Raw genomic sequence first — 12,546 nt, 5'->3', positions numbered from 1 at the left:
TAAAGCAGCTAAATTTACATTGAACTCAATGCATGATATGAAGATAATTGATATATGGAGAAAACAACACCCAAAAGAAAGAGATTATTCATATTATTCAAACAGACATAAAACCTATTCTAGGATTGACATATTCTTGTTGTTGGCTCAGATTCAGGGGAGAGTTCAAAAGACCGAATATAAGGCAAGACTTTTATCAGACCACTCACCCTTGTTATTGACGATTGCTTTAGAGCACACATGTCAAACTCTGGCCCGCGGGCCAAATTTGGCCTGCGATGTAATTATATTTGGCCCGCAAGATCATTTCAAAAATGTATTAGAGGTGGCCCGCCCTGCAGCGAGAGCCGATGCTGTTTTTTTGGTAATGTCACCCCCAACATCCTCCACCTTCATTGCACTTCCTTCCCCATTGTAACACGAGAAATTGTAACACGAGAAGTCTGTCGATGTCATCAGCCGGAAAGCCGGTTGGAAGGCTCCCCACACAACCAGTCACTTCTCCCACCTGTCGAGCGGTGCGGCGGATTGGCGAGCACCTGTGATTTCCTGTCGGCGCGACGGGCATGGCAGGCTGCGCACGGCCCCCGGGCAGCGCGAGCCCCGCGCGACTGGCACCGGACGGCCCTTCCACAGCGTGAGCGCACTTCTCTCGGTCGCCACGGCCTTCAGCGCTTGCACCCGCGCAGACCCCAGGGACGGCTGGTTCGGCCCTTCACGTGAAGAGAGAGATGGTGGCTGTCCACAAAGGCTGATCAGCAGTGCGCTGGGCCTGAGTGGGTGGATAAGCAGGGGTGGGCAGAGGGTGTAGGTGAGGAGTAATGGGCAGGGGAAGTTATGGTGGTGCGAGGGGCAGTTAGAGGGAGGGATGAGTAGAAGGAGGGGTGGATAGGGAAGAGGTAAAAGGGGAGGGGCAGGGCGAGTAGGGGAGGGGTGATTAGAGGGTGAGAGACGGGTAGAGGGAGGAACAGGTTGAGGGGAGAGGCAGTAGAGGGGCGTGTATAGGATGGGGTGGGTAGAGGCAGAGCGAGTGGAGTGAGGGGTGAGTAGAGGTTGGGTAAAGGACTGGTCAGGTAGAGGGATGGTGGGTCGAGGGTGAATAGAGGCCTAGAGCCTGAGGAGTGAGCAGGAAATGCTGAGTCCTGCTGCAGGCCAAAATGGACACAGCCTGTGAATGCTGACTACACCTCCACAGGGACCAAATAGGTTTCCCTCAGGTCAAGCAAAGGGTGAACTTGAGCTACCTACTCCTGACCTGTAACATTATCCTCCTAAAGTTATATCCTAAAGTTTAACATTACACATGTTGAAAGAAGAGAAAACATGCAGATGTTGTTGAAAATTTTCAATAAATATTTAGTTGGCCCTCGACTTAGTCCAAGTTTTTAATTTTGGCCCTCCGTGAATTTGAGTTTGACACCCCTGCTTTAGAGGATATTCCACCGAAAACATATGGATGGAGGCTAAACCCAATATTGTTAAAGAGGCAAGATTTTCAGGAATACATAGAACAACAAATCAAAATATATTGTACCATGTGATATTCCATATTTATCTTTTAGCTGTTCAAATGTTAATAAATTATTTACCAAAAAGCAATCTTTACAATATTTTCATACCATCAGTGGAAAATTTATTTAAAAGAAAAGTTGGGAACTAGCTGCTATGAAACTTAATTACAGACACTGTGAATAGAAAAAAAAATTACAAACATGTGCAGCAAATTGCAATACGAGGAAAATGATGAAACAATATATAAATCCAAACAAGGTTAGGAAAAAGATTTAAATATATGATTAAAGAATGGAACTATGCATAGGGACCATGAGTAATACAATGAATACTTGGTTTCATATGATACAATTGGCTACATCAACTCTACGTTAGACCACAAAAGTTAAAAGAATGAAATCCAACAATATAGGACAAATGCTTCTGTTGCAAACAAGAAATTGGAACAACATTACATGCAATTTGGACATGTACAAAAGTGAAACATTTTTGGGAAGATATAACCTAATATTAAATAGAATTATGAAAAAAAGATACCAAAAGATCCAAAAATCTTCCTGTTAAACAACATAAAAGACAAAGAATTAGGCCAAAAATTAAACAGGGCTCAAAAAAGATTTGCTCTGATTGCAATCGCAGCAGCAAAAAAGTTCATAATTATAACTTGGAAAACGGAGGCAACCTTAAAAATACAACAGTGGTATTTAGAAATAAACAAGTGTATTTCATTAGAAAAAATTACCTACAATCTAAAAGACAAATATACTTTATTTGAACAAATGTGGGAACCATACATAGAGTATATTAGAAACCACCAATTTCAGACCTCCATCTAAGTGATAAGTACGAAAATATTTAAATATGAAATTTTGGATGACATGATTTCTTTTTCTTTCTTTTCTTTTTTTTAATTCTTCTATTGTTTATTTATTTTCCTGCTTTCTCTCGTTTATTTCTTGCTTTAAATTATAGAGGGTGGGGAGAGTGGGAGGAAGGGGGGAGGAAAAGAAAATGTTGTAGCGGCTACTACAGTAGAGCTACTAAAGAAATACAAACACATGCCAGAGTAGTCAACTCAAGACTGATTTATTCAGGGTTTACAGGCTTCTTTTATATACTGTGTGTCCCAGGCTCCACGGGACAAGGTGGAACGTCACTATGAGATTGCTGCCGATCCACGGCACCAGCAGGTTTAAATTTAGCCTTGTAAGTGTCCCGTGCTTTCCGGCGGGAGAATCAATGGCTCAACGAGTCATTCCTCGGCACTCAATATCCCTCGCATGCAGTCCATTAGGTGAGTAGGCAGACGTCTGCATTAGGGTTCTGCAAGCCCGCAGAACCATGCCGGCGACAGTTCACATTGCCGCGCTGTGCGCTTGCTACACGGCCGCTACAATGTCACTGTGTATATTTTAATGATGAAAATTTGTATATATTGTTATGGACATGGTCCATTAAATTAAAAAATATTAAAAAAGCAACTATGCTCTTTTTTTTTGTTGCTGGGTTAATTCCCATCAATGGCCTAATGAACGGTGCAATGAAAAAATAGTTTGGTGTTTCATGCATTACAAATAAATGTTGCTATCCTCTTATTTGCAATAATCAAGAAATAAACCACAACTTGAGATCCAATTTGATTTTTAAAAAATGCTCACAACTGGATGAAACTATATTTTCGCGTACAGCTGGATTTTCTGAATTTACGAGAGATTTTTGGTATATTTTGGTATATTATCTTGAGGTCAAGATAAGGGACGTCGGCTGGTATAAAAATGCCGAAAATATTTACCAGGTCACAGGCGTTATCTTGGGAGAGGGCAACAGTTATCGTTTGAGTTCCAGTCGCTCCTGTAACTCACAGGTCGGAAACGTTGGTTGCCTTTTACTTCCTTTGGATGCTCGTCACCTCTGAGTTTCTGCAGCACATTTCAAAGTTCAAATTCATTGTCAGAACACATGCATGATATTACATTCCACACTGAGATTCTATTTTCTGCAGGCCAGGCTTGGTTATCTCTATATTAGTTACTGCAAACCGTACTTAAAAAAAAACTGCAAACAAACTGACTGTGCAAATGCAGGTGGAAATAGAAATGTACGGTAAGAAATAATGAGCAATAATGTCCTTAAAACGAGTTACTGAATGAGTCTATTGTTCAAGAGTCTGACAGTTGAGGGGTAGCAACTGCTCCTGGAGCTGGCGGTAGATGTTTTGTGGCACCTGCACCTCTTTCCTGATGGCAGCACTGAGAACAGGGCACGTCCTGGGTGTTGCAGATCCTTGATAATTGATACTGCTCTCCAATAGCAACATTCTATGTGGATTTTCTCACAGTGGGAGAGTTTTGCCTGTGATCTCCACTACCTTTTGCAAGATTTTTCATTTGGAAGGCTGTTTTCTATCACTACTGTTTTAGACTAAATCAGCCTCTGGAGTCAGGATCAAAAGCAGATCACTGAAGCTATGAGGCAGTAGCTTTCCTAGCTGCAGCACTGTTCCACCCTTTAATAATAACCAAGCAGAATCTGTGGAAAGAGAATCTGTTTGGAATTCGTATTGATGTCCCTTCATCTGAGCCATTTAAATATTCTGGAAACTGCCTTTGATGTTCAGTGCTCGAGGATATTTCTCATCTGTAAAGCAACCACTTGAATGAAATACTGCTCCGGATTTCTGACAACACTGAATGCTGTGCTCTCATGTAGGAGCTCTCATTTATAAACATTTTGGATATTTTATTTGATACACTGTGATTTAGCATTGGAAAATTTACTAATGCTTTGACTGTTTCCTTTCCAATAAACAAAAGTGGTGGAGAACCTCAGCAGGTCACACAGCATCTACAGAGATATAACCAATGTTTTGGGCCTGAGCCTTGGTCAAGGTTTGAGCAGAAAACAGGTTGGCCTGAATAAAAAGGGGAGGGTAGGAGGGTAAAGGGAGGAGCACAGGCCACAGGTGGATAAGGGTGGGAGTGCAGGAGAACAAAACTGAGGTGATGGGGGAGGATGTAGCTCTCTAAATAGAGAGTGTAAAGAGTAGGGAGCTGGATGAAAGGAGACAGAGGGATAAAGAAACAGAGAGAGACAGGAGAGGGGCCTAATGCAGTCTGGAGAGTGCCCAGATGGAATATTAGGTTTTGAATAGAGCGGCATGGTGAGCATAGCCGTTAGTGCAATGCCTTTACAGTGCCAGCAATGGGGACCAGACCGGGGTTAGAATCCTCCGCTATCTGTAAGGAGTTTGTACATTCTCCTGGTGTCTGCATGGCTTTTCTCTGGGGGCTCCAGTTTCCTCCCACCTTTTAAAAAAAAAACACATACTGGGGTGTAGGTTAGTGGGCTGTAAATTGGGCGGCACGAACTTGTGGGCCGAAATGGCCTGTTACTGTGCTGTATGTCTAAATTTAAATTTAAAAATTTAAAATTTGCGGGTGGCCTCGGTCAAGAAGACAGCGACGCCCATGTTCCCCACGAGACGGCTGTGTTGTTGGATGCAAAAGGGTCCAAGTCATGGAGGGCTACATCCAGCATTTTGATGACCTCAACGGCCCTTTCCAAGGTTAGTTCATCAAGTTCCAGTAGCTGCTGGCGGATATAGTCTGAGCGGATGCCCGCTACACAGGCTTCCCGGACGAGCTCGTCTGTGTAGACTTCTGCAGTCATGTCTTACAACCACAAGCACACCCAAGTTCACGCAGGGCCCGAATGTACTCCTCAAGGGGCTTACCGGGTCATTGCACATAGCAAGGTGGTGCCTGGTGGAGACCACGTTAGTCTTGGGACAGTACCTGCTTTGGACTTTACTCATGACCTCGTCGAACCTCGTGCAGTCTCTGTTGAAGGTGTAGGGCTGGTGGCTGACCCTCAATCACAGAAAGTGTAGTTTGTTGTTGTCGGTACTCACAACTTGAGCGCTGGCGTGCAAGAAGTCATCGAAGCAGATAAGCCAGAGCTTGAATTGGTCTAGGGCATTGGGCATTTGTGGATCTACATCTAGTTTGTCTGGCTCTAGCAGCTTGTCCATTGCAAAAAAAATATTGTGGTATTAAAATTGATACACTACCAATAATACCAAAAGGCTGGAGTTGCTGGACGACAGGCTTCTAATATCATAAAATTTGCACCATGGTCCCGTTCCGGCCCGATCCCAGGACTCGTACTGAGGGACGGACTTGGCTTAACTTCTGCAGTCATGTCTTACAACCGCAAGCACACCCAAGTTCACGCAGGGCCCGAATGTACTCCTCGAGGGACTTATTGGGTCTTTGTTCTTTTCTCCATCTACTTATTTGGGAGATTGACCCTGAGTCTATCAACAAAAATGGGCAAAGCAGCAGTGAGGCCACAATCACCGAGTCACCGAGGGAAAGCGGCCAGCCATACATATGAACCATACATATACATAGTGCCAATAACCAAGTAACAGTATACAGTGGTTTATCACCACACATGGTTACCTTCCAACAACTACAACTATCTTCACTTGAACAAGGTATGACTCGAGCTATTTGGCTGTTTTCCCTTTGATGTCAATTTTATAATTGCTCCTGATGCCCCTCTCCTGTCTCTCTCTCTGTTTCTTTATCCCTCTGTCTCCTTTCCTCCAGCTCCCTACTCTTCACCCTCTCTATTGAGAGAGCTACCTCCTCCCCCATCACCTCAGTGCCAAGGTCATCAAAGGTCATGTCTAATCCAATTTACTATCTCATCCTGGATGCCAAGCTATGAACATTCTTGTCCTTATAAAATTCCTTACTAAAGTCTATGTCGACAACATTCACTGCCTTTCCTTCATCAAATTTTCTAGTGACTGCCTCGAAAAACTATAAGATCAGTTAGACATGACTTATCATGCAAAAAGCCATGTTGATTTTCCCTCATGTTTCTGTCTATCAAAATACAAATATATCCAGTCTCTTAGGATACCTTTGAACAACTTATCCCACCAGTGATGTCAAGATCATCAATCTATAATTTCCTAGTTTGATCTAGCGATCAGAACAATGGAACAACATTGGCTATCCCCCAATTCTCCAATGCCTCACCCGTGGCCAAGGATGTTTTAAATGCCTCTACTCGGGACCCTGCAATTTCTGTACAAGCCTCCCTTACGGACTGAGGGAATAAATTGTCAGGCCCTAAATCCTAACCCTTATTCATTTTAAGATAGCAAGCATCTCCTCCTGTATAATCTGTCTTGTGATTGTGGCCCTCACTGCTGCTTTGCCCATTTTTGTCGATAGACTCAGAGTCAATCTCCCAAATAAGTAGATGGAAAAAAAAACACACGAGATCCCCTCATTCCCTTTTAGCTCCATACATAGATGACCACTTTGATCCTCAAGAGGACCAAATTTGACCCATGATGTTCTTTTACTCTTAATATATTTGTCAAAGCTCTTGGGATTTTCCTTCACCTTGTCTGCCAGAACAGGAGCTTTTTGCCCTCTTGATTTCCTTCTTAAATGTTTACTTGCATTTCTTTCTCCTCGAGTATCTTGTTTGTTCTGACTGCCTATATCTGCTGTGCACCTCGTTGTTCTCAACCAGGTCCTCAATCTCTCTCAAAAAATAAGGTTCCTTATACCTTTTGGTTTTGCCTTTAATACTGGCAGGAACACACAAACTCTGTACCCTCAAAATGTCACTTTCCAATGTACCAAGCACACCTTTGCCAGAAAACAATTTGTTACATTCCATACTTGCCAGATCCTTTTTGATTCCATCAAAATTAGGCTTTCTCCAATTTAAAATCACAAACTGCGGGCCTTTCCTTTTCCATAATTATTTTAAAACTAATGGCATTTTAGAAAATTTAGGTATACAGGCAACAGGCCATTTCATCCTATGAGCCCGTGCTGCCCATTGACACCCTTTTGACCTACAACCCCCAGTACGTTTTGAACAGTAGGAGAAAACTGGAGCCCCCAGAAGAAACCCACACAGACATAGGGAGAACCATCTTACAGACAGTGTGGGATTCGAACCCAATACCAATCACTGGTCCTATAACAGCATTGCGCTAACCACTGTGCTAACTGTGCCGCCCTTTGGAGCTAGTGACTTGATCATAAGATCCAAAGTGTTCCTTTACACACACTCCTATCACTTGCCCTGTCTCGTTTCTGAATAGGAAACCCAATATTACACTCCCTCTGGTTGAGAGATTGATTTAGACAATGTTCCTGAATACATTTGACAAACTCTCAACCATCCAGCCCCAGTCAATATGTGGAAAGTTAAGATCACTTACTATCACAACCTTATGTTTTGGTTTTGCTCTACAAATTTGCTCCTCCAATTCAAGCTGACTATTGGGTGATCTATTTAATTTCTTAATGTGGCTATCCCTTTCTCATTCCTCGGTTCCACCCAGATAGTCTTCATAGACAAGCCCTCTCTTCTGTCTGTCGTGACATTTTTCCTGACTAGTAACACCACCCTCTCTCTTTCAACCCCCTTCCCCCTTCTTTATCACATCTAAAACAATGGTACCCCAGAACACTGAGCTGCCAGTCCTGCCCCTCCTGCAACCAAGTCACACTAATGATCCACATGTTGATCCATCCTCTGGTTTCATCTGCTTTTCCTACAATATTCCTTGCATTGAATTAGAAGCCACTCAGAATATTATTTCCCCTATGCTCAACCTTTGTAATTCAGTGTTGTAATTGCACTGTAACAGCTGGCCTAGAGATACCACTAATTAAATGATGCAGGTATTCAGTTCTAGAGCTTGAAGATTATCTGGTTTGGAAGCTTTTGCTATCTCCAGTACTCTCAATTATTGCTTTCAAATCATAACATTTAAATTTCTACACATTCCTTTCATATACTGATATTTCATTGCAATATTATTTCTGGTCTTTTTCCTTCTCTGTATTAATATCTTTTCCTGACAAAAGACAAAGGAGGAAAAACCCAACACCCAACCCCAACCCACCAATTTCCCCTTTCAACCACTGCAACCGTGAATCGGAATAAATTGTGATTGAAGCATCTCTCTGGGACATGAGCAACAATCTAGGCAGGTATTTCAGGGCAAGTCAGAATTAATGTTCCATTGTCAATGTCAAAGGTGTAATTTTTCATTTTAGATGCTAAAGTGAAGTGTCATCTGCCCGCTTAGGTCGATTGAGAAGATCCCAAGGTGCTGCTTGAAGAACAAGTTAATTATCCTTGTATTGCAGACCACGTTTATTTTTCCCTCTCCACAGACCAAATTAAGGGAGCTGGCCATTCATGTCAGAGTTGTATATGGGACTTTGCTGTATTAGGTTTAGTCATTTATAATGGTGACATACTCTTCCAAATTAATTGACCCAGGAGTATATTGTATTCTTCTGAGAATGTGGAAACACTTCAAGCTCATTTATCAACGCATTGTCGAATTTCGACAGCCTAGCTTTGGGGAGAAAAAAAAGCGAGTGATAAGAATAGTGATTAAACTTAAGCTTGAAATTTTAAATTCTGAGTGAAATGAGCTAATAGATGGAAAAACCTTTCCCTCTTCATGCTAAGACTTTGTGACTTGAAAAGTTAACAAGCTTGGCTATCTGTATTACATTGAGCCACATAAAACACGCTTAACCACTCAACTGTATTTCAAAGGTATTTCTTAATAACATATAGACTAGTGTACATATTTAACACCTCCAATGAGCTACTATTATTATATTTGAAAAACCGGGCTGAGGAGCTATAGCCACAAGGAAAACCGCTTTTATATCTATGTTTGTTAACAAGATTGCTCACACGGTTTAACTTACACCCTCCTACACCCACCTGGCAAATACTACAGTCGAGAACGTCAATATTGGAGGTGGTTATAACTCAGGCTTTGTCCCTTTGTCCCTGCTCTGTTTAGGGTAGGGTTTTTTTTTTGTTTCTACTAAAATCGAAATGACAACTCAGCGGAGAGTGGCCAGTTCCTCAAACTGAAAAAAATCACAACTATTTAATAACGTTTATCAAGAATTCAGTAATTGAAGTTTTTTTTAATTCAAAATTTGACAATTAACATCATGTATGTAAATGCTACAGGTAACAAAAAGAGATGATTAGTTCTGACTCAATAACGATATTGATGGACCTGGAACAGCACAATTGCCGCTCCACGGGCAGTCTGAAAAGGAATTCGGAGTCCATTCCTGCACCGCCATTTATCCTGCAGGGCTCCTACAAACTTTTGAAAGAAGCCTGCAGTGTAAATCGTACTGGGGTTGGGGAGGAATTCGCTGTCCACTCCACTGCGCGTCCAACCCCCGGGACTGTTGCACTCGCAGGGACTTGGTGTCTGAAAAGGGCGCCCAGTGTGAACGACCCCCACGGGCAGGAATGATGTTGGGGGTCTTCCCCCACCCCCCCGGCGATTTTCTCGACGTTGCAGTCTAAAATAAAACACAGAGACTGGTTGTAAAACCTTGGCAGAACAAAAACGCCTCACCACTTTCCATTGATACCCGTTAACAACGTTGGGGGGAGGGGGGGTTAAACCCACCGGACTATCGACAGCACTGTGCAAAAGGCTTATTTGCTCCGGGAGTTGGCGGGGAGCTGCACGGCCACGGCTCCACCGAGGAACGGGGGCGTCCTCACCAGCCCCAACGGCATTGCACCCGAGGCATCGGTCTCTCCAAAAAGCGTGGACCGATCCCGCTTGGTTGGTGCCCCAGTGCGGCAGGTTCTGCACAGTCTGAGGCTGTGCAGAATGGATCGAGAACCAGGGCAAAGTTATCCTGTGGGATTCTTGTATTAAATATCGACCGGTCATGGTGGCGTTGAACACAGTTCTCTGGGAACACGGGCGCGGGAGGAGGCTGAGTGGTCAAGCCTCACCGCTGAATCCGTGGCCAATCTCCATCAGGTCGAGTGGGGAACTGGCACTTTAAACTTCGAGCCTTCACAAGGGCTTCTCCGACACACGGCCCGCATCAGACTCTTGAGCGCAGGTGGCATTTTAAATGCAGACATGGGGACCCTCACATGCTTTGGCAAGTTGCACAGAGCATTTCTCCTTGCCAAGGCATTAGTTTGGTATGAATTGTTCCTCTTGTAGCTCATCCCGCGAATTCTCTGGGTATCCTTCCAACAACGATTTGTTGGGGAGCTCAATAATCAATACAGCGATATGGTTTTAAAGATGATTGATTTATTCCCTTCTCCTGTTAGTTGTGCGAGGAAAAGATCGAGGCGGCTAACAGCCTTTGCAATTGAAGATTCTTCCACATGCTCTGAGCTCCTCATATGAATACAGGGGCCAGCTGGATATAGTCTTCTCTTCTCTAAAACAGAGCCGTGCTGTTGAAACTTTGCACATTCAGCCCAAGAGTTGCACGATTTCACTGCACCACTTAAACAATTGCTATTTTTTGCCCAGAGTAGTCGACCCCCTGCCAAACAGGGCCCTCCCTCGACGTCAGTCTATCAGGAGGATCCACATTGCCGACCGTACCTTGTAACGCAGTATCGGCGCTCCCAGCTGGGGAAGACAGCAGACCGGACTGGACTGTCGGGAAGGCACCAGAGAGCAGTCTGCTCACATCAATTGCAAGTGAGGAAAAACCTATACGGCCAAAAGTTAATGGAATGACATATGATGTCGGGTTCAAATCCCTCTTCGCTTGTGCTTGGATTTTAACCTGTAGACTTGGCGTCTCGCCGGGGCATGCCACTCCAATACTTGGGTGTTTGCAGAGATTTCCCTGGCTGCAGTGATGTCGAATTCAGCAAAGCTGGACTTCTCCGAAGTGGAAACTTTTCTCGATAATCATCCGGATCTTTTCGAAGACTACTTGCTGAGAAAAGGGAAATACAGCACCGTGGAAAAATGGCTCAAACGGCATCATCTGAGCAAAACCACCCCGACTTCCAGCGCGGAGGAAAAGAATGTTCCTGCCAAAGAGTGCTGGGCGGCCAAATCTGACGGGCTGCAGAGGAGACCTTCTCAGAGGGAGCTCCGAAAAAGTTTTGCCAGATCGAAGGCAATGACCGCTAACAGGACTTACGACGAGCCTGTCAACTCCAGAGACAAGGAACCGCTCTCCAGCATGAGGCGGCGTGCTCTGCTTCGGAAAGCGAGTTCACTGCCTCCCACCACTGCTCACATCTTGAGCGCCTTGCTTGAATCTCGAGTCAACATCCCCCAGTATGCATCTACGGCCATCGACTACAAATATGAGCTCAGGGATAGGAACGAGAGAGAATTCTTCCTGGAATTGGTGAAAGACATATCCAATGATCTGGACCTGACTAGTCTAAGTTACAAGATCCTCATATTTGTCTGCATCCTGGTTCATGCTGACCGGTGCTCCTTGTTCCTAGTCGAAGGAACTTCCAACAAAAAGACTCTAGTTTCCAAATTCTTTGACGTGCACGCAGGGACCACGGTGCTGCCTTCGTGCAGTATGGAAAACGCCGACGAAGTGCAGGTACCGTGGGGGAAAGGGATCATCGGCTATGTGGCGGAACATGGGGAGACCGTCAATATCCCTGATGCCTATCAGGTAAGGTTTCTTGACTCGGCCATAACCCACCAATACACCTCCCCCCCCCCCCCCACCACCAGTTTATAAATCACAGGATTTTTTTCCTGCACTGCACTGGGGAGAAGTCCCATAGAATTAGAAATAAAATCCTCGCATCATGTCACCTTCATTAAGAATAAGAGTCGTGGTCAAATGAAGTCAGACGTTTATTTTCGAAGCAAAAGTCTTTTTTGTTGCCTCAATGGTTTGCTTAACTGTTTTAATTCAGCGTGCATCTATGCTTCAGAGGCTTTGTGCAGAAACCCACGAGGGAAAGTAGTCCATCTCCGCATCATCGACTTCCTCAGGAGTTTGCTGAGGAGCTAGTGGAGTTGTTCAAATGAACCGGTACGGACTTGAAGGGCCGACGTGGCCTGTTTCCGTGCTGTTATATGGTTATGTTTCAAAAATGTCAATTGTAAAGACAGAAACGCAGCAAACGTAGGCGTGTGAGTGCTTCAAAGTAATAGATTCTTTGACTTCCCTTTAACTAGTTGCCAGA

The 12,546-nt window shown here is 44.0% G+C and overlaps 1 protein-coding gene across 4 annotated transcripts in view; it reads left to right on the top strand.

Moving 5' to 3' along the window:
- The window catches only part of pde11a (phosphodiesterase 11a), a 355,963-nt gene that overhangs the window by 24,872 nt on the left and 318,545 nt on the right, over positions 1-12,546 (top strand). Inside the window, exon 1 of one of the 4 annotated variants that reach the window (XM_069935824.1) lies at positions 10,932-12,023. The exons of the other annotated variants lie outside the window; for them this stretch is intronic. Within the exon in view, the coding sequence (XP_069791925.1) occupies positions 11,235-12,023 (789 nt within the window). The 5' untranslated portion in view covers positions 10,932-11,234. Of the gene's footprint in view, positions 1-10,931; positions 12,024-12,546 lie in introns of those variants that run through there. 4 annotated transcript variants of the gene reach the window in all.

This window comes from Narcine bancroftii, chromosome 4 (genome assembly GCF_036971445.1).
Source record: "Narcine bancroftii isolate sNarBan1 chromosome 4, sNarBan1.hap1, whole genome shotgun sequence".
In the NCBI taxonomy this organism is placed as follows: domain Eukaryota; kingdom Metazoa; phylum Chordata; class Chondrichthyes; order Torpediniformes; family Narcinidae; genus Narcine; species Narcine bancroftii.
The sequence above is the reverse complement of the archived record's forward strand: the minus strand, read 5'-3'. Positions and strand labels throughout refer to the sequence as shown.